This window comes from Ciconia boyciana, chromosome 6, assembly GCF_034638445.1.
Source record: "Ciconia boyciana chromosome 6, ASM3463844v1, whole genome shotgun sequence".
In the NCBI taxonomy this organism is placed as follows: Eukaryota; Metazoa; Chordata; class Aves; order Ciconiiformes; family Ciconiidae; genus Ciconia; species Ciconia boyciana.
The window spans coordinates 32,479,108-32,500,840 of NC_132939.1; the positions used below are offsets into that span (position 1 = coordinate 32,479,108).

Consider the following 21,733-nt stretch of genomic DNA (forward strand, 5'->3'; position numbering starts at 1 on the left):
ACAGCGATTTCCACAGTGACAAAGAACTGGTCATATCACCTGCATTGCTTTGATCAGCAGCAGAACAAAAGTTAAAGAAAAAACAAACTACAACCCTCCCCCACCACCAAACAATACACAATCTAAAGTAAAGTAACAGGTTCATCTTTCACTGCAAGGTATCTTGGGACAACAGAGCAAAACTAACAGCCTTAGACTTAAGGGAAACAGAGCAGTAGTGTTACTTCGTCTCTGAGGATAAAAAACCCAAACAAACAAACAAAAAAAACCCACAAAAAAAACCAACCCAAACCACAACCATGTACCAGTTATAAGAAAAGATACTCTCCCTTCTTGTCAGGCCTGATAAAGGAATCATGCATGTGAAAGCTTGCACCATTTTGCCAACTATTTTACTCTTAACAAAAGATAGTACCTGTCACACAAAGCCGGCTACACAAACTAGAAAATTTTATTTTCCCAAAAATAATAAAAACAGATCTTGCCTATAATAGCTGCTTTCATGCATGGAAGGTTTCTAAAGAGATGGTCAGAGCTTCAAATCAGTAACAAATCCCTATTATACATCAGATTTTTAACTGCACAGATCCTGGAAGTTTTGTGCCTCCCAAAGACAATGAGCTGCCCCATATAACTGTAAGCACAGTACACACAAAATTTCAGAAGAATTTAGCGATATAAATTTCTGAAGACTCTTAATACACACCAAGGGCAATGAATATGTCTTTTTAGAGAGCCTGAATGCAATGCTGAATTTCTCAAATGCTCCACTTATATTACTATGTTGTAGTAGAAATCAAAGTTCTTAAATAACTCAGACTTAATGAGATTGTGTATTAAATCTTGAATTCTATAAAAAACTTGATTGTATTATTTTGGGTAAGATGAACCAAATCCTTCAAATACAATAATGGTGGCTTTAAGAATAAATCTCAACATTAACCTTGGATAGGTATAATCAGTATCCCTGAATTTCAGAGTTATATTCCAATATATTTTTTTTTCCAAACAAAAGAGTCCAAATTAAATAAAGAAATCTGTAGTTTCATGTGATAAGCTTTCAAAGTTCAGAGATAAATACAAGCATTGAGATACAGGTCTCGATTTTTCTATCTAGAAACTAGTAGGGCCACAGACTCTAAAACAAAAATTATCTGATAAGTAGATTGTGTGTATTTAGCACAACTGTAGTTAAATTTTGTAGATCACCTCAGGGAATGTCAGGGTTGTTTTCAGTTTTGCTTATATTTTTTTCCTTATATTCCAATTTTCCAATTTTTTCCTTATATTGCAGCTAGATGGTGCAGAAGAATGGCAACTTGTTAGCCAAACTCCTATTTAAAGAGGTACCACAGACTAGCAACTCTTGAAGTCTTCCCCACTAGTGGAATAAGATGACAATTCACTTATCTTTTACTACTGGGTTACAGTAAGGTCTGAAACAAGTGTTTTGTCAGTGTTCTGAGCTAACCTGTACTTTTAAGTTATTATAGCTGACAGCTGCTCAAAATACTTTCCCTAATAGCTGTCAGTTCTAAAGATGCCCATTTTAATAATTCGAGGAAGAATTCCATATTAATGCTGAAGTCATAAGTAATTCAGGCCATGTACAGATAGCTGCAAAGATTCCTGCCAGGAATTTTTCCACATTGCCCCTGCATTACTATGTCGCAGGAGACCAGTCATTTATTATGACCATCTTAACTTCCTTCTCCCTAGCAATTTTATTAGCTGCATGGAAGTTAATAAATAGTTAAGAATACTACATAAAATGGACCATGAAGAACTAAGGGGCACTATAAGGCTCCATGAAATGATGGCATTTGATATAAGAAAGAGTCCCGATTTTCTTCTATCTCAAGTTCCTAAATTAAAGCGTACATGTAAAGTAAAGCACTCATTTACATGAGGATTTCTTTTTTAAACAGCAGCTAAGCAAGACTCATCTAAAAAAGTAAGATCAAGAATTCCTAGGGACGGTAACAAACTTTTTTTTCAGGAACCAGAAGTTCCTCAAAGTTGGTATCAACCTCTGTCCAACTACCTGTGACAACACAAGAAAACTTATGCATTACACGTGTTACACTGTTGAAGTCATGAAAGCTATTGCACCATCACTATTTGTATCTATGCATCCTTAAAGTGTTTCCCATTGTGCATTTGTTAGAGAAAGTGCCTGGAAAGGCAACTGTGAAAAGCAAGGAATTTATGAGCAATATGGCCTTCTAAGAAACGCACCTACAAGATTCAGAAACAAAGCTAAGGTTAGCTGATTTTCACCGCATTATTACCGATATATCTGCCGTATTAAAACTTCCATGTCACCAAGGTTACATAAGGCCTGCATACCAAGTTCATCGTGCAAACTGCTACCGCCTACAGCAGATGCAGTGGCATGTGATGCTTCTAAGTGGACACTCCCATTTCTCACCAGCAAGGAGGCGCTAGCGCCGAGCACAGCTGCCTGGGAAGGGGGGCGGGACTGCACTCTGACCTGGGAGGAGGGCTGCTGGCCTTGCTGACCATCTTGAAGGCTACGAGAAAACACGGATTGGGGACACATTACCAGGAAGAAGAGAAAAATAGCTAGAAGTGAAGCAAAACAAGACTTTTTACTTTAAAGAGGCAAACTTAAAAGAGTATAGCATTAAGAAGCTACTTATTAGGGTTAAGATAACCCATGAGTGCCGCGTAGCAGAATATTTGGACACTAGTTAACGTCAGTAATCTAGAGAGACAGTTCCTGTCCTACTTCTTAGAAGTAGTATTGCTGTCTAACATCTCCCCGAGTATATTCTTATAAGTCTTAATTTGTGGGTGCAAAAGCAAGTTACTGGTGGTTAGTCTAATTATAGACTAACCCAAGGTATCGTCTACCTCATAGTAGGTGTACTATGTACTATGGTGTACATAGTAGGTGTACTATGTTTCAGTAGTGACTATACCAGCCTTCTCACGATAGTTAGGGTCTGTTCTGCTCATTGAGGTATGACTTGATCAACTGTTTAGTTGGCCATTTGGGGTTTTTTTGGTCACAATAACATCCCCTTTCTTGCTATTAATCTGCACTCTAACTAGAATATGTCTTTAAGCTTTGTTAGTAGCCATACACTACCACAGACCTTGTAGATAACTGTAGTTAAACATTTGGATTCAGAATTTTTTTAACATATTAAGAATGCTTATAACAAATTATTCATTGGCTTTAAGTCTGTTTTGAAGTTATTTTGACAGTACAGCAAAAGCTTTATTACTCAGTATTACTACCGCAAAGAAATTCTTCTATACCCAGACACATACCTTCACCAAAAAACAGGTTTTAAAAGCCAACTGGGGCTTCAGAGAAATTTGTAAGTTTACAGCCATGAGTAGACAATGCTTGAAAATGTTAGTTCTCTACACAGCCTTCTCATTGCAAAACTTTTATAAAGCTATTTAACAAAGTTAGATTTTTTTAATAGCTTGTTTAATATTAAACAGGCAAAGCATCAGAATACATTATGTTTACACTTGTATATCACATCTACTTTGCAAGATTAGTTTTTATTATCCTTCATTTTGTGCATTTAAAGAAGTTACTGTCGCAGTCATTAGCTGTGGGACATGATGAAATTAAATTTTTTTAGACAAAGACTTCATCTTTTAAAGACTTTGGAAAATATCTTAAACACTTTTGAAAAACAATCTATCACCTGTTGCTTTTAACATTTCACTGTTTACAGTGTGATGCTACAGTCGGCAAATGAGGCAACTGAAAAAGCAAGAGCTCAAAAAGCAAGATCTCAACTACGAGTTGAGGGGTTATATCTGATGTACTTGCTTTTATCAATATTTTCTAGAACATCTACTTTTCAGTTCTTTTGTTAGAGCACCACTGGAAAACAAAATACGGATATAAGAATAGGTGTTAAGAAAAGCTCATGCAAAATAAAGCAAACATGCACACAGTTCATGAGGTAAAAAATTGCAACTCATTAGTCTAACATATTTTAATTTGAACTTTAAATTCAGTGTTTTGCTGCTGTACACAAGGCTTTTAGTGAGCTACATGGCAACAAAAGACCTAAGGAAGCTCACAGATGTGCCAGCCTTCATTGTCTCCCTTAAGTATTATGAGCAACACCAAAACAATGCTAAACAATACTTAAAAAGCAGCTACATATCAAAAGGTATATCAAAGTTGCCCTTTCAGTGGTTATCCATATCTGTCACAATTAAAAAAAGCTGACATTAACAGATTGCACAGATATGCAAAAGATACATTTATTCTCTAATTAATAATTATAAAAATAAAATTTTGCTTCAGACACTCACTTATGTTCTCATATCAGACACGCATGCATACACCATTGACTACATAGAATGCCAATGCATACTTATGTTTAAAGTGCCCAAAACACTGTTGACATTTAGGCAGGACAAAAGCAGGGGTGGTTGGTTGTTTTGTGGTGGGTTTGTGAGTTTGTTTTTTGTTTTCTTTTAAGTTACCAGGCAAAGTACTCTTGTGTCTAATTTAGTATGAAACCAGCAGAATTTACTAGACCAGGTTTCACTTAAGTGTCTACCATTGCCAAACACACACACATATATAATGCCATTGTCTCTTTTACTAAACATTCCACAGAGAAAGTGAAAAGTAATTGCAATAATGGACAGGAAATTAAAAAAAAAAAAATCAGGTTGAACTCAACAGGTTCTAAGGGAACATCCCCACGACATCCAATTTTATGCCAGAGTTAGAAGATTAGGAGATTAAAGTTTTGCTGGCAAGAATAAGAAAGACGTAACATCAGGGCAACTGAAGATTAGTAAATCTAATACTGTTAGAAGTTTAACATCTGAAGTCATATGGATTAGCAATATCAGGAACTAGACCAAAGCAGCTCACCACTAGCGTATACAAGTAATGCCAGTACAGTTGCGGTGATATTTTGAAAGGATCTTGCTGGTAACTGGCTAAAAAAATCTCTGTATTTCTTCACATTTCTTCCTTATGCATTTTTTTTTTTTTTTTTAAATCTTTAAGGGTTTCTTCTTCCAGCAACACATTGAATTTACACTAAAATTAAGCTACCCATATAAAGGAAAGTTTTTTCAGACTATTCATCTAGAAATCAGAACAATTTTTCAGACACATTCCACAGTTGGTAGTTCAAATAGAATTTATATCAAACAAATCTGAAAGCACTTTGGTGTTTGGATGGACTAAGGCAATTTAACTCCACTCCAAGGGACAGTCATTTAGCATCACAAACAATGCTTTGAGCAAAGTAACCTCATTAAGTATTTAATTCTGAACGTATGTTTATAATACAAGTATTTTTGATAACGTGTGTCATTATGTCAGAGAAAGTACAGAGTGTTACAGTTTTTTGGGTTTGTTTTTGTTTTTTAGTTTGTTTGGTTTTTTACTTCGAAAGGAACAAATGTATATAACTGGAAGATGCATAGAGGAAATACAAGACCAGAATATTTGTTCCACTTTTTCACCCTTGAACATCTTGTCTGATTAAAAAGTTACTTCCGCCAACTTCAGTTTTCTCATGATCTCTCACTGAAGTCCAGCTTAAGCCATGGGAACCTTAATGACTGCACTAGCATGTGAAAGTGAGGCAGCTGTCAGCCTCAGTTTAAAACAGAGTTCTTTATTTGCCCTACTTTCTACTTGTCTAAGAGAAAGACGACTCACTGTTTTCTGGCTAATGCGCAGTTAAGGAGCTCTGATTAGTCTGCACAGCCTCTTGTGAACCAATACACAAAACTATACTACCCTCCTTTTAAAAAAGAAAAAAAAAAGGAGAACACAGAAAAAAGTATCAGAAGCAAGTGAATGCAATACAGAGTACAGCAAGAGAGATCTAAAAGAATGCAAAGTTTTAGCAACCCTCACTATGAAGTAAATCACTAACTGAAAGTTGAACAAGCTACATTCAGCAAGACCAGAAGCTTAACAAAAAATTATCTGAAATGATGTGATTACTGCTATGTACTGCACTAGCCAGTAAAAACACATCCAACTAGTTTCAGTCCTTGATATGGCACAAGTCAATCCTTCGTTTGTTAGATTTTAGGTACCGTTCTTGCAATCCTCCTGCCTGAGGAAAATTTACAAACTTAGTCCTTGATTATTTCAGTGGTGCCACAAAGATGGCACGATTCCTCCCCCATCCTCTATTGTAAAGTATTTTCTTCTTATTTGCTCAGCTTCTATAGCTTTTTCCAGTTAAAAAGATTACACAAGTATTCGTGAAACACAAAAGCAGACTGCTCCTATTGTTAAAAGATAGCTTAGCATATGAAGGAAGATCATTAAAATACACAACATATACAATTATTCCTGCATATTTATCACATAACTGGAGGAAAAATTACTTTGATATGTATGGGGGAGTGTTCCTTCCTCTACAGGCAATGTTCTGTTCACCAGATTCTCCAACACTGTAGGCAACCATGGGATTGAAAGATTTAAAAAACAAGTTGAAAAAACTTATTGTGGTTGCTGCTTCTACTGTTCAAGCTGACAGACCAGAGATGCTGCATGTAACACATCACTAGGCTCAGTATTGTTAACAAATGGGCCAGTGAAGGTTGGGGACTCCTGGGATACATGTATATAGCACATTTTAAACATTGCCAAAGCATGCAAGGTGCCACACAATTAGATTTAATACCGAGCAATACCGTGCATTCTGTACCAAAGGCATCACTATTACTTCATTATTTCTCTTTTGCTGTAAAAAGCTGCAGGATGTTCATACAATGATTTACCTGTATTTTACATTTTGAACCTTTGCACATACGATTTAGCTCTTTATAATGTTCTGCCATTTTGTTATTATGCTTATCTCTCACTATCTACAGACATGAAAAGTGCTACTCCCTAATGCTTACTTTCTTAAAGGAACAAAAACCAAGGTGAGGAGTGGCGAATAATATTTTCTTAGGTTTTTCTCCTTGCTTGAAAATAAAAGTTTCTAAAGTTTTTGATAAAAAACACTGAGTCTAAGTTTGTTAGCATTAGTTCATTTTGTTATCAATCTGAAATCAGCTATAACGTGTTAGATACTGACTATCCTGATCATTTTGAAAATAGTGCCACATATACATGCACAATTCAACAAGCCCACAGTGACATGCAGTGACAGCTCAAGGAGGTTATGGTGGGGAAGGAAGTAAAAAGTGCTTTTCTGGCAACACTGGTGGGTGTGGGGAGAAGTGGTCTGCTGCATGCATGCTAAATATGGTGGAACATTTAGATACCCTACCTGAGGGGTGATCCGATGAGCAATGTAGGAGGGGTAGGGTTACTCCCTGCATTGTGCCGGCGTCGTACTGCCTGACGCCTAAATGTGCTGCGTTCACGACGAAATGTGACAGTCTCCTCGCTGGCTTGTGCTGCTGCATCAAGACAGACTTTAGGTCAAATAAGAACCCATCCTAGTTACGTACACAGTAACTTAAGACTCCTTTCTTCCCCCTGACCCTCCCCAAGTTAATGAACTTGACTTGCAACAACAAAAGTAGCTTATGCACTGACTGTTCAAATAACCTGTCTCAAGACAGGATCACAACACACAATTATTAGTAAAAATTTGGGTGGCTGGGGGGTGAGGTGGGTGTGTTCTTGAATATACGGCTTGCTTTTTTTTTTTTTACCCACAGATCCAAATAGCCAGGTTGCAAAAAAAGTTGGATATCCAAATCTCTTCCATTTACACAGGGCAGGAAGAGACAAGACTGATCTCACCCTTTATCTCATTTAATACCCTTTACCTCATTTAATAGATAATTAAAGGAGAAGCCTAAAGGACAACCTAGAAAGGTTGTCTGCCACTCCTCACCATAATATTCTCTTCTCAATTTTATAATTTCTGCCAAACAGGTAGGGTTGAGGTTAACCTCATCACACCTCCTCAGGGGACAAAACAGAGTTGCTTTTTCTTCTTCCTCATAAGCACCAAAGGATACATGTTGCTCATTTTAGACTAGTTACACTATGATTTGGAGGAGCAGGGGGTTGAGACTGAGAGAATAACTTCTTTGTAAGGATTGGTATTTTTGTTATTTCAACTGCCCAAACAAAACCAAAACAAACAAGAAGTTTGTTCCACTTATAAAGCAACACTGTAAAAAACAGTTTGTATGTACTCCAGGGAGGCTAAGATTTTTCCACAGATTACCCTCCAAAATCCACCTGTGCTCCCTAAGCCTCACAGTCTGAACAACTTCAGATCTGGACTGCTTCATGGTGTGTCTACAATCTCAGAGCCTTCCTCCTGAACCAAGGAAGCTACTAACCAATTTGAATGCAGAGCACTAGAGAGCTCAAATGAATGGGTCACAGAGAAAATACATTTTGGCAGGCAAGTGAAGGAGAAGGAAAAAAAAAAAAAACCACAAAAACTTGACATGAAGTCAGTGCAAGAGGAGAATCAAAATCTTCAAGGGGAAGTCACAACTTGGTAGCCAAGAAGCCTGTTACTACAGTGAGAAAACCAAGGATTGTGTCAAGCCAAAATAAAAAAAACCACACACTAAGGGAGCAATGCTTTTTTATGGCAGAAAGAATACAGGCAGAGTAGTCCATGTTCACTTAAGCACATTTCAAGTTACAACATTCTCATCATTAAGCTTTCAAAACTTACCAGCAAAGAATCTAATGCTGGTCTACAGGGAATAGCAACCTACTACTGCTATGTATTACTGCCATAGCTCAAGCAATAAAGACTGCATGGAACAAGAATCTAATTCCACCCATAAACCACAGGTTATCAAGTGAATACTCTATACGAAACTTCAATCTGTAGTTTGCTTTAAAAGTTAAGCAGCTACATGAAGAGATACACTTTAAGACCAACGTTAAAGTTACACGCATTTCATTACCAAAACGTCAAAAGTTAAAGACATCCTTAATTCAGTCCTTTCCTATATTTTCAGGAAAACGGTGGGATTGCTCACTCTCTCCTCACTCCCCCACAACTGTTTTTGTTATTCTAAGCATGAATAGATGATACTTCCTTTTCAGTGTATTTCAGCAAGAATTCAATACATTTCTCTTGTGGTTTAATATATGGCTTTATGCTTTGTTTTAATACACAGCTAAATTTCTTCAAGGATTTCTTTATAGCTCTCATACTTGAAGTACTGGGAAAGTGAAACACACTAAACAAGACAGTATGAATCTTGACTTTTTTCTGGTGGATTAAGTTAACACACAAGAGGTCAAAACTGCCCACTAATTTTGGGTGCCAATTTGTAAAGCTCAATTTTTCCAGTGTATACATCAGCATATAAAAACTCATATTCACAACACAGCTTCACTGACTTCAGATGCAAAAGCAATTCCACACATTTCTGCTAATCAGGCCATAGTTAAGCACCACAAAATAAAGAACAATGACTAGTCTTAAATGAAATGTAAACATCTTAATAGTAATGAAGATGGTAAACATCAGCATTACATCTTCATTACTATTTGCAACTACTTAGCAAAAGCAGCATTCAGGTGCAATTCTTCAAGGCAGCATACTTAACGCTGACATCATCTGTTTTTCTTTTCATATCCTTTATTCAGTAAACATCACCTTCTGCAATAACTGAAGCCCAGATTATGGAAACACTAGAGGTCCTTCCTACACAGCTCCAATTTATCACTAAAGCAAGTCTACCTCAAGCACTGACTGAGGCAGTGTCCTGTGAGGAAAATGACATAGATAAACATGTTTGAAGATTAAAAAAAAAAAACTAAAAATCAAAATTCGTATGTACTTGCGGATTAAATTGAAAGCTGCACAGGCAAATAGTTCTGACATTTGTTAACTTTTTATTATTTTACTTTAACCTTTAAAATCAAAGTAGATTTTGGTGTAGCTTTCTACCTGATCTAACAAGGTATTTTTGATTTATCTTGAAACTTTTGTTCAATGCACATCTTATATACACACTCTTCCTGAATGTGGGTGGTGACATTCAGGATCACTAAGCAAGTCTTTTAAGTTCTTTTGAAAAGACTGCAGAGCTTTTCAGCCCAACAAGCTCCAAGTCTGCTAACATTATGCAACACCTCAAGAAGCTACATGTTGAAACCATGACTAAGAAAGTAAAAAAAACCCTAGCTGAGCAGAAAGGATTACGGTTTGTTTGAAGTGTGGAAAGCCAAACTGAGCAAAGTTTGGTTTTGTTTCTGGTTGTTGGGGTTTTTTGTTTGGTTTTGTTGGTGGTGGTGGGGTTTTTTTTAAAAAAGAAACAAACAACCAGCTCATTTTAAAAGAACACGCAGGATTAAAAGAAAAAAAAAAAAAAAGAAAAAATATACCAGTATGGAAAGCTACTTATGTTAATATGTATTATTTGTGTTTCTACTTGTCTTTAATTTGAAGGAGCAGTACAGCTACTTGTGAGTTCACCAGTAGGATGTAAGATAAAGCTCCTAAATTATCCTCTATCATGCTCTGAGAGCAGTTTAGTCATGAGGGAAATAGCTTTGTTTTAACATAAATAAGCTTCCTTTAATATTTACAAAGTAACATAGTGTTTTCATGTTTAAAAAAACAAATAAAAGCATCCTTGTAAGACAGCTTTTTTTAAAACAAACAAAAAAAACATCTTTAGACCATCACTCAGACTTCCCCAATGCTGCTACTTAAAACCAGTTACTCTAGACTCCAGAAAGGTAAGAACCAACATCTACACTCATGTACAAAATCTAGATCCAATAGGGAGAGATAACGTAGGTTATATTTTTACAGTTGCTGCATACTTTAAATCAGTAAAGGAAGACAAGCCTTTTAGCTTGAGTGTTTGTTGTTGAAGCCTCTTTTATTTTTTTGTTTTATTCTAAAACTTTTATGTTGAAACATTGCAATTCATTGATGTCAAGAAATTTAAGTAAAAATTTCTTCTGCATGTTGTCCCCCAACGTTATCTGTTCTCAAAAACAGAAAAATCAGGTTTGAAGTCCGAAGTGCACAAGTTAGAAATACAAACCTACATCCCAGAGATCAATAAAATAAAAGGTGGAGACCTAATGACAACTTTGTAGCAAACTTAACCCTCCCACACCTATTCCCAACTATAATACATATAATTTCAAAGAGGAAATAATTTGACTTTTGTATTTGTTAATGCAACTGTGCATATGAACGCGTTTATTAAAATTCATCCTTTTTTTCTTTCATTACACTTCTGATTGGAAAAAAGCCAAATTAGCAGTTACACACTTAGAAAGTCATGAGGATATCATTTTGTCATCATACATTTGGAATGATACTTTCCCAATAAAAGGACTAAAATTTATTGTAGAGAAAATTCTAGAACAAATAATTCACATCCTTTGCCAAACAGCTGGGAATATGTGAACATAGGTTGAACTACCCTGCCTGCAGGTTATGCCCTTCCAAAATTTCTCTTTCTATACTACACAAGTGGTTTTGATGTAAACCTCTGTAGTTCCTCAAAATTTTAAACAGAACTGAAGACTCAGAAGTTTTACACTACAACTATACAATTGTTGTACAACACAACTAGCTTTAAGAAACATAAAATGCAAATATTTTATTTCAAACAGGAACATTTACACATACAAGCCAAAACATCTACAATGTCACCCTGCATGTATGTACCACTGCTTCTAACCCAAACTTAGAAGATGGAAACTGAAGAAGCATGAGATGAAAAAGCAAAACTTCCAAATTTTATTGCATCAACAAGTCCCATTTCATTTTTGTTAGGCAAAAATGCTAAACCCAGTGCCTCAGATAAATTATTGCCAAATAAGATTCCTGAAAAGATACAGTATGGAGGTAATACAGAGGTAAAGTATCCATGTGAAAAACCACAGAGTTCTCAGGATAAAAATTGCAAGCTTCAGTCTGACTGGAAACAACAAACAAACAAAACCCAAAAACCCACCACACACAATGGAAACAGTGTCCCTCACTCTTCTCAGGAAAGAAAAAAAAAATACATCACTTGAAGTCTAGATGGTCTTGAACATTAGTCAGGTTAAGCATGGTTAAACACGTGCATGGAACCTGAGTGATGCTGGAACATGCAATTTCTCTCCCTATCAAATGGGAAATTGTGATCTAACTGTTTTCAACCACTTGTAATGACCAACCCTACAAATTCTCAGTGAGAGCTGAAATGAATAGCTTATGGCTCATGCATTCATGTAAGCAGTGACATCTGTCTTCTGACACTGAACATACTTTGCCAAGCCAAATAGCTGAAATTTTGCTCTTCTGTATTGAGCATCTATATCTCGTTTGTGTTCAAAACCTGAGAAAAGCCATACTTCTCACATGCATTTATGGGTTAACACCACCACTCTCCTCACAGTCGAGGCATTCGTAGTTTATTCTCATGCGCCCTAACACTATTTTAAAAACCATACTGGTAAGACACCCAAGTAGAAAGGAGGAGTCCGTTCAGTCCATATCTTCAGAATACAGTTATTAATCACCATGGATTATGCACCATTATAAGATATACAATTGCAGGGATTTCTTATACTTCTCTGATGAAAAAGCAAAGTACTGGCTTATAGCGTTATAACTTACTGTGGACATTTAATGAAAAATATCACTGATGCCAATTTCTGAAGAATGGAGATGTGGGCAGCAAAGGAGAAACAATGAAGAATAGAGGGATCTCTCTAATATATAAACTATTGCTAGAAAATAGGACAGAGGAAAACAACACACAATTTAGGAAGGAAAGCTTGTCACAAAAAAAAAAAAATCAAAGAGAAACAAGGGAAGTAAAGCCCAAGACTTCAGTGTTGTGGTTGAATGTATGAAAAAAACAAGTTTGAGACTAGGCTGGAAGAATATTTACAATTACGTCAAACCAGTCACTACAACCATCTGAAAAGCAGAACACTGTCAAGCAGGGAATAACCAGGACGATGAAACCACCTGTTCTGAATTCTGAACCAAACATTTTTACAGACCAGCTTGACAGACAAAATTTCTATACTAATGCCAAAGATAAAACTAGGAGTCTCAGTTATTCTACTTCACTGTACTTCCCACTGTATTACTCCACCTTTAAAAACATTAGGTGTTACTCACACAGACTTCTTGAATATAATGTTGATGGACTTGGGGTCAAAGAGCTAAAGCTATGACCTCATCCAATCCCCTGCCCAATATAGTACCTATATCCAGGGATTTGGGTATCAATAGCTAGTAGTATGTTAATGCAGCAGACAAATGTTCATAACCTACATTAATCTTTATGAAACTTAATTCTGACTTTATATTTGGATTTATTCACCTTAAGGAAAAGATACTTTAAATCTTTAGAACACAGCCTTTCCTGCAGAAGTGCTGTTCTATATTAATATATCATACCCAGAAAGTCACGTTTGCTTTGAATGGCCACCTAATAACTATAGCACCAAACATTAATTGGTAGCCAACTTTGACATATCCTGGAATTACATCTCATAGCTACATTTGGCAGCAATGTGAGCACCTCCATTACAGTTCAGAGAGCTCTCGGAACTTTCTCGGCTGTATGCATAAGAAATCCAGGTACATCTACAAAGGAGCATGAAAAAAGTGGCTTATAAACTTACGTTAGTAGATGCAGCTTCATTTATACCAAGTATCAAAAATTCTTATTCAAGTCCTGTTTGAGATTAATACTTGGCAAATTTATGAACACATGCTACTTGTCAACAAAATTGAACCATTCTTTCCAAATCAAGTAAAAATTATTGCGATAAGTAGTTGCACAAACACTACCAATTGAAGACATTTAAATAACTCACTCCTGAAGCAATACAAAGTATTTTGAAAGAACTACTGCTTCTGGTTTCTCTGGGAGGCTTGAGAGAATTTAACCAGGGTCAAATAATATTCCCAGGAAAAAAACAACCAAACAAAGTTATATTAAGTGTATTTTGCTTAATTTTTAACTTTTGGTATATGCTGTAATGCTGTGGCATGTATTTCTCATCAAGCATCCTGAATTTCCCTTATGCAGCCCTGCAGAACTTTAGGTAAGAATATCTACTACTCTGTAGATGACACACTAAAGGCGTGTGTTTCTACCAAGTAACAGAAAGTCTCTTACCAGTAGTACTCAGGGCTTTTGCCAAGCAATTACACACATTCCTGGCTCTCAACAGCCACTGCTGCAAGTTGGACAAAACCTGAGGTTTTTGTTTGTTCCCCATCACCACCTTTATGAAACCACAAAGTATCAGGAAGATGGTAGTTATTTTGGTCATAAGTCATCTAATGAAAGCCCCTGTATTATCCATAAACTCCAGAAAAGGGACAAAACAGGCAGGATGGAGTCCCCACACAATGTACTAAAACTGCATTTTGCTTTAGTAGGTAGTGACTAACAAACAGTACAGGCAAGATTCATTCCAAGTGTTATTTCATTGTTAAGTTCCAAAACTGCAGAACCCCATTTTAGCCTCGCACTTCACTCCTAACACTGTTTACATCTAAGTGTTGAACAGCAACATATTGCCTCTACTGAGATGACAAGATATCCAAAATCATAGGTAATTCTGCAAAACTCAACCTTTACATGCAAAAACGGTGACAGACATCATTATGCTTTCAAAGCCAGGTATTGGGAAAGGCTAACATGAAAATTTCTATGTCATGTTTGAACCAAATGCTGTGTACGTTATGACACTGCTAGCTGACATGTAAAAATCAAGTAATGGAATACAGTCTTTTGGTTCCAGTAAAGAACGTCATATGGAAGAGAGCCCTTTCTACTGGCTAATCTGCTTAATCTGATCCAGTTACAGGAGGTGTCCTGCTGAACACATGAACAGAGACAGCTAACATACACCCAACCAGATTACAGTAACTTTACACGTTTTTCAGTTTCTACCATTTCTAAACTCTGAAAGAGTTTGATTTCTCATGCAAAACTGTTTGGTTTAGCCGTTTGAATGTGAACCAATAGACTCCCAGAAAACAGACCAGAAGCCACATCTTCTGTAACTGTATTAATTCCACCTGCAGAAAACATATCAAACTAAAGCCATCAGAAGCATGGAACAGCTCTACAACACAGGCAAAATAAGTAATGACTGTAGACCATATGCAACAAAAGCATAGTAGGAAAAAAAGTGATATATTGGTAACAGCTGACATGACCATTGGCTGCATAGCAGAGAACTGAATTGTACTTTTAACTTTGGAGGGGATACTGTCTAATAATTACAGGCAGATACACTAAGCGTATACATACGAATACATGCAGACTGAAAAGATGAACAGGTTTCCATATGTCATATGAAATGCAAGATTCTAATCCAAGCTCACAAAACCCTATTTTGCCTTCCTGTAGAGATGTGCTGCAGACCACAAAACACAAAAGAACAGTATGAGCTGTTACTTCAATATTGCTATGCAATGCACAGAAGGAAAAATGCATTACATTACATGCAGTTTTATTTACAAAAGGGTAACTCAAGAACTTAAAGTAAATAAGTAAACCTTAAATTACAGCAAGCTGTAAGAGAAAGTAGCAACTTAAAGAGTGCATCTTTTACAGTTAATGTAGAACTGGGGGAAACCACTTGACTTTTCACGTCAGCTCCAGTTTTACAAAACATCACTGTCATATACGGCATTATGTTGTTTCTTTAAATCTTCACGAACAGCAATCCAGAAATAGCACACATTTGACAGAAACCAGGCATAGGAAAGTATCAAGGTGGTATTTCCAAAATATCACTAGACATCTAGGCAAACACTTAGACATCTAAACAACTTCATCTAACCCATAACCCATCAATTCACTAGCTACTTTTAGATGCTGAGTAGTTAAACAAGGATAACAACTATTGTAAGACATGTTCCATTTTCTTGTTATACATCTACCATGTGTTTAATTACAGAATTTTCAAATGCTGTTTTTCTGCATTTTAATGAACTGCAGTTTCTAGTCAAATGCACAAGTTACCTTGTAAAAAGTGAGTCATTCACCACTTCCTGGCATAATAAGATAGAAATGAAACTGCTAAGTTGTATCTGTTAAAGCAAAATATGTACAAGTTCATACAGCATCCTGCTTAGTAAAAGATTACTAAAGGCCATATCCATTACAAAACACATTTTAGCAGTTACACAAACAAGAATGTACTTTTTAGTTTACTCCTTAAAGACTTGAAGATAAAATGAAGTTGTAACTACTGATTTAAGTCATATTTGAAAAATAGGAACTGAAAGCTGCTGACTGAAAAAGAGGAGGCGGCATTAACATCGGTCTTTTGGTTATCCAATATCTGTTAATATTTGTTTCAGAAAGTTATCATAAGCAATCACAGAAATTAAAAAATATTTATATAAAATTATAAAATAATCCTTTCAGCAGGAGGTTGGACCAGACAACTTCTAAAGGTCCCATCCAACCAATATCCTCTGATCTCATGAAAATCTGAACCAAGTTTATTCTGTAATTCGTCTGCTACATGTAAATAAAATAACTTAATTTTCTCAAATAATTTCTGTACACATACATACATGATGTATATTTATGTTACCCATGTATGTCTTTAAAAACACTCACAAAAGGTGAAGACAACTCAATAGTGGGAAATACTAAATATAAAGCAACTTAGATTCTAAAAAGGTAAAACATTTTCTCTGATTACTATTAGTCACAGGTAAGTGCAAAGAAGAAAGCCACAATTAAATATACAGGTGTTACAAAACTTGTAATATAAGCTATGAATTTGGGAAAAGACAAAAACCAACAAAAACCACATAAAATAAAAACCAGTAGAAATGAAGGACAACACAAGGGAATTATTCAGATTGATCATGAACAGATAAATTCAAAATAATTACTGGCTTGATACTAGACATGACTGCATAAATATTTAAGTAATGCTAAAGAAAAGTAACCGATATTTTTGTTCTGCCTTCAAAAAAAGCAGAAAGACATTAATTTCTTACAATCATAAAGGAAATATTTCCTATTCTATTGGTAGAATAGAATAGGATAGGTTAGAATATTTCCTATTCTATCCTATCCTATTCTATAGGAAACATAAGATACAGCAAGTGTTATTAATCATACAATGTCATCAAATCTGGAGAACCTGAATCCAGATTGCTTCTTAAAGTCAGCCTGAAATCCATGGGCAAGTAACACTTGGGTGCTCACCATTCATTAAAAATACTAACAACTTCAAAATGACCATTACCTCAACAAAGTTTAAAGAGGAAACTGAAGAGAATAGTCCAGTGAGAATGACAGCAAGATTTCCCTGCTTAAACTGCTAGCGATTTGCAACTTTAAGATTGCTTTTAAATGTGTTACAGTTGGTTTTCCCCACCATTTCAACTCTTTAAAAGAGCAATCAAAATATTTGGCAGCAATCAGTCATCCACCAATTCTTCAGACTACTGACGATTGGTGACTGCATATGAAGTCTGACATGTTCTATAAGGTAAGGTATATTAATCCTCCTTTGCATACAAGGAGAGAACCTTAACAGTTTTAAGCTGTAATAACACAAACCAAAATGAAATTAAATCTTGTGCTAAGGAGAGCACAGAGTCAAAACAGTAAATACATGAAGCAGACCTTTTATTAGTCAAATTACTCTCAGTAGACATAAAGAAGAGCTGTTACTTTCAACAAGACATAATAAGAATGTGTGTTAAGTGTTTAGCTTGCAGAGTTAGTATTAAAAGAGCAACTTAGACTCTTTCATTAAAGCTACTACAGAACTCTGTTACTAGGAATAACGAAGTACCAATATATGCAGATTTTATTTTTTTTTTTTAAGTGAAGGCATCTAAATAGGTCTGAGCTAATTGTAAAACAGTCAAATTTGATCAGTAATCAATACACAGCTAAACTTCAGTGTAGCACACTTTTTTACCCCCAGAAATTAATTGTACTGATTTTTAGAGTATGCTCTTATGTCAGTGTCAGGGGAGAGAGGAAAAAAAAAAAAACAAACCACACACACACAACACTATTGGTCATATCTCATCTCACTGCGACTTAAAAGTCTCTCCTTTTAAGATGGAAGAGTCACTACACTTTGCTTAGGCAGTCTAAATAACAAGGACAGTAAATTTGCTACAATTTCTTAAAAATATCTATGTCTTGATCTAAAATACAATTGTATGAAGCATTTGTGTGCTTAGCTAACAAGATCCAGATTATCTGGTAGGTATTCCCCTCAAGCAATCCCAAAAGTCAGACTGAGGTAATTAGCAATCCCATACTGCTCTGAAAATGTATTTTAAACCCACTTATCTTCCATAACACAAAAAGCGTTCTGGTTAAGGTAGTCAATATGGCTAGACAAGAAACATCATAACAAGTGACAAACAAAAAACTATTAAGAGCTACAAATTTTTTTTTTTTAAATGCCCCTATTAATCTATATTAATACCAGCTACTACAGGTAATCTTAATACTCACATTACACCAAGCAAAGCAATAGTTATAGAAAGTAAGAGGAAACTACATTCCTCTCTCCAGCACAGGAAGGTTATTGTGTTCTCATAATGAGGACAAAAAAAAAAAACAACAACCAAAGTAAACAACACTGTCTAGCTAACAATGGCAAGGCTAAGCAAAATCAAATCCCTAGGAGAATTCAGCTTAGTAACCAGACCATGGTAAGAATGCACAATTCAAGGCAGCATGGTAAGGGGTTTGGGTTGGTTTTTTTGGTTTTTTTTTTTTGGTATCACCTCAAGCCATGCCAGAGAGTTCATCTAAGAGGCCGCAGTAACTTCAAACAATCACTTCCATGTTCCCAATTTTCTAAATTGCACAATCTTTCAAACAAAAGTAGTCTCTCTCTTATTGTTAACTTTTAAAATAGTACACATAATTTGAAGTTTGAGTAATACAATGGAGCAGGTCTGATTTGATCACAAATAATAATTTTAAGATACAGCTCTGGTTAACAGACTGCCAGTTACAAACCCGTAACATCTCTACCTATAGATTTCATAACATTTGTTTGAATTCAACTCCCATTTCTGCAGATCTCCCAAGAGAATATGAAGGAAATGCTTTGTCAGTTTTACTAGGCAAGAACGAATAAACAGGAAGACGCTTAAGTACAGTTGTAACTTAAGTCATAGATACCAGACTCAATTACAAAATACGGCAAGGTACTTCTGGTAGGTCATTTACTTACCTCCACTTGCTGATTCTTGCTCTTCCCCTTCAGGAAACGTAGCCTGGCTTGGTAAGCTATTCCTAGAACGAGTGACTGACTCTAAGTGTGAAGCCCTTCCCAACAGAGATAGCTCATCTAGCACCTCTCCTTCTTTGGCTTCCAAATCAGATTTTGAAGTGGTTAACTGTTTTATGTTACCTGGTGCCATTAAACTATTTGGGTCATTTAAACAAGCTACAGTACCACTGTCCAGGCTTAATACTCTGGCACGATTCTTGGCACTGTTTGTGCTAGAAGTCCGACGTGTAGATCGTTTTTTGCTAATTCCTTCAGAGCTTACGTGGGTTTTGTGAGCATTTTCAGGGTCTGTGCCCCCACGTTCTTTAGAAACGTATTTGGTCTTTAGAGCACTGTACTTTCCCTCAGGAGACTGGCATGAATGGGAGGTGGTGCTGGAAGAGCTATCACTGCTGAACTGGTGAGCTGACTGCATACTTGATGTCCTGCTCAAGTCACTTTGATCACTGGAGTCCTCATCGTGACAAAACACAGCACTGTGAGGTTTAGTACCAGATACACCTCGGAAGGAAACATATTCCCTGTGCCGACTTGAATCAAAACTACTAGCCCGCTTTTTTCCTGTCCTTCTCCGGCTGGACTTGTGGGTAGATGCTGTTCGATGTATTAAACTAGAAGATTTTGGTCGGACATCTCCTTCTTTTTGTTTTCCACTCGTTTCTTTAGAAGCTCTTGAATCTACTAACACAGCTAGTTTCTCACTCTGCTCATCTCTTTGTTCAGCAGCCTTTCCAGGTGGCCTGTCAGCTTGCGTAGTCAATTCATTGGCATGTGGGTTCTTATTGGCCTCTTCTGAAGCAGAGGCACCAAGACCTTTCTGACTGTGCATCTCATCAGATGCATTAGAACCCTTTACCTCTTGAACACCACTGTTAGTGCTCACTTCCACAGCAGTCCTTTCACTACTAGTCCTTTTGTCAGTAGTAGAACTACTGTCATCCTCTGAGTCAACACCACAGTCCTTTTTCTTACCATCCTTTTTCTCTTCTCTAGGAGACTCCTCCTCATGCTCTGACAACACACTTTCTATATGCGTTGAGCTAGTATGTTCACTTTTATAGCTACTGATGGTACTGTTAGTGTCACGGTCAGTCCCACTGCAGTAGCTTTCTGTTGAACCACTGCTTCTAGTACTCAGGCTTCTCAAACTGTCCACACTTTTGTCTGCTTTCAAGGATTTGCTCTTCCCACTCTTAGCCAATGGTTGAGGGCTGCTACTTTTCAGAATGTCATCTAACTGAAAAACTCCTGAAATGCAAGAGTTCTCAGCCAAGGACTCTCTGGATGCAGAAGGGGGCTTGGAAGCTTCTAACTCACTGACAGGATCTAGTCCTCGTCTTTGTTGATAGAGAGGGAAGTCATTTAATGAAGCATCTGGAAAAGCGACAGCAGAGCTAGAAGTCCTTGGTACACCTCGTGGTCTATGATCCTTCCTATATGCGTGAGAATGCAGAGTTACAAGCGAAGCTACTTCTGTGTCACATGCACTGGTTTTAGGCTGGTCCACAAGCTGGTTGTTCGAGAGGCACGCTTTGTCACTGTTGTCTCTTGGCAAATCCTGTCCAGAGGATAACGAAGGTTGGATGGAGACAAACGAGTCATTCGACACCAGACGAAAAAGCTTCCGATCAGTTGCCAAATCTGTTTAAGTACATTTTTTAAAATATTCATTTAGAATGTTCATGTAAGTTATACAATCTGCTTTACAACTGCTTGTTTATATTAGATAAAGTAAATAAACTGACAAATCCATTTGCAAGTACTATGCATCACATTACCATTTAAAAGATTTCCTAGCATCTGGGTAAACCTGACAGAGACTTTTTTTTATAAAAAAGAAATCAACACCAGCTTAATCTTAGCAGCTAATAAAAGCCAACACAATTCCGACAAGTCTCCAACCTCCTCTATTGCTCGTGTGTCTCACGCTTCATGTTTTTATGTATCCCAAAGTTTCATAATTATAAAAGGGTACCCTGCCTTTTGTTTTATGTCCTAACATGCAGTAAACTGTTTGTTTCACATAAACTTTAAAATTATTGAAGAAAACAGAGTAAACCCCATTAACTTTGAAGTCACAAAAAACCCAGCAAAAATCACCTTTCCTACCAGATACCAATTAAGCTTACAGTTAGCAAGGATGCAGGCACTGGCACAGGTCTATTGGTACTATAATGAAACTCCCTATGAAGTTACTGAGTTTTACGACCTCTAAAACTGGTGGTGTTAAAGCAAATCATGAGGATTTGCTGTTAGCTCTTGCTCAGAACAACTGTTTCTGTTATCCATCACAAGCAGTCTCCTGTACAAGTGCCCACCTGCGGGCAGTATTGAAAGTCAGGCTACTTTCCTTTTTGGTACTGTCACTAAAAATAGAAGATTGGGAGGCCAAGTTAAGTTACTCCAATTGCTAAGTTTTTGTAGAGTGTATTTGTACATGTGTATCTAAAAGAGACTTCACAAACAGTTCTGTTACTCAGCTGAAAGTAGTAGAACCCTGCTGCCCATTACAACAGC

General features: G+C 36.5%; 1 protein-coding gene across 9 annotated transcripts in view; it reads right to left on the reverse strand.

Moving 5' to 3' along the window:
- Positions 1–21,733, reverse strand: part of PCNX1 (pecanex 1) — a 94,180-nt gene that overhangs the window by 52,005 nt on the left and 20,442 nt on the right. For 4 of the 9 annotated variants that reach the window (XM_072866087.1, XM_072866084.1, XM_072866092.1 and 1 more), the window contains exons 6-8: positions 19,157–20,857; positions 7,266–7,398; positions 2,350–2,534 (exon numbers count right to left, since the gene is read on the reverse strand). In XM_072866087.1, coding sequence (XP_072722188.1) covers positions 2,350–2,534; positions 7,266–7,398; positions 19,157–20,857 — 2,019 coding nt within the window. The remainder of the gene's footprint in view (positions 1–2,349; positions 2,535–7,265; positions 7,399–19,156; positions 20,858–21,733) is intronic. The other 5 variants (XM_072866089.1, XM_072866088.1, XM_072866091.1 and 2 more) reach the window with 3 other exon arrangements.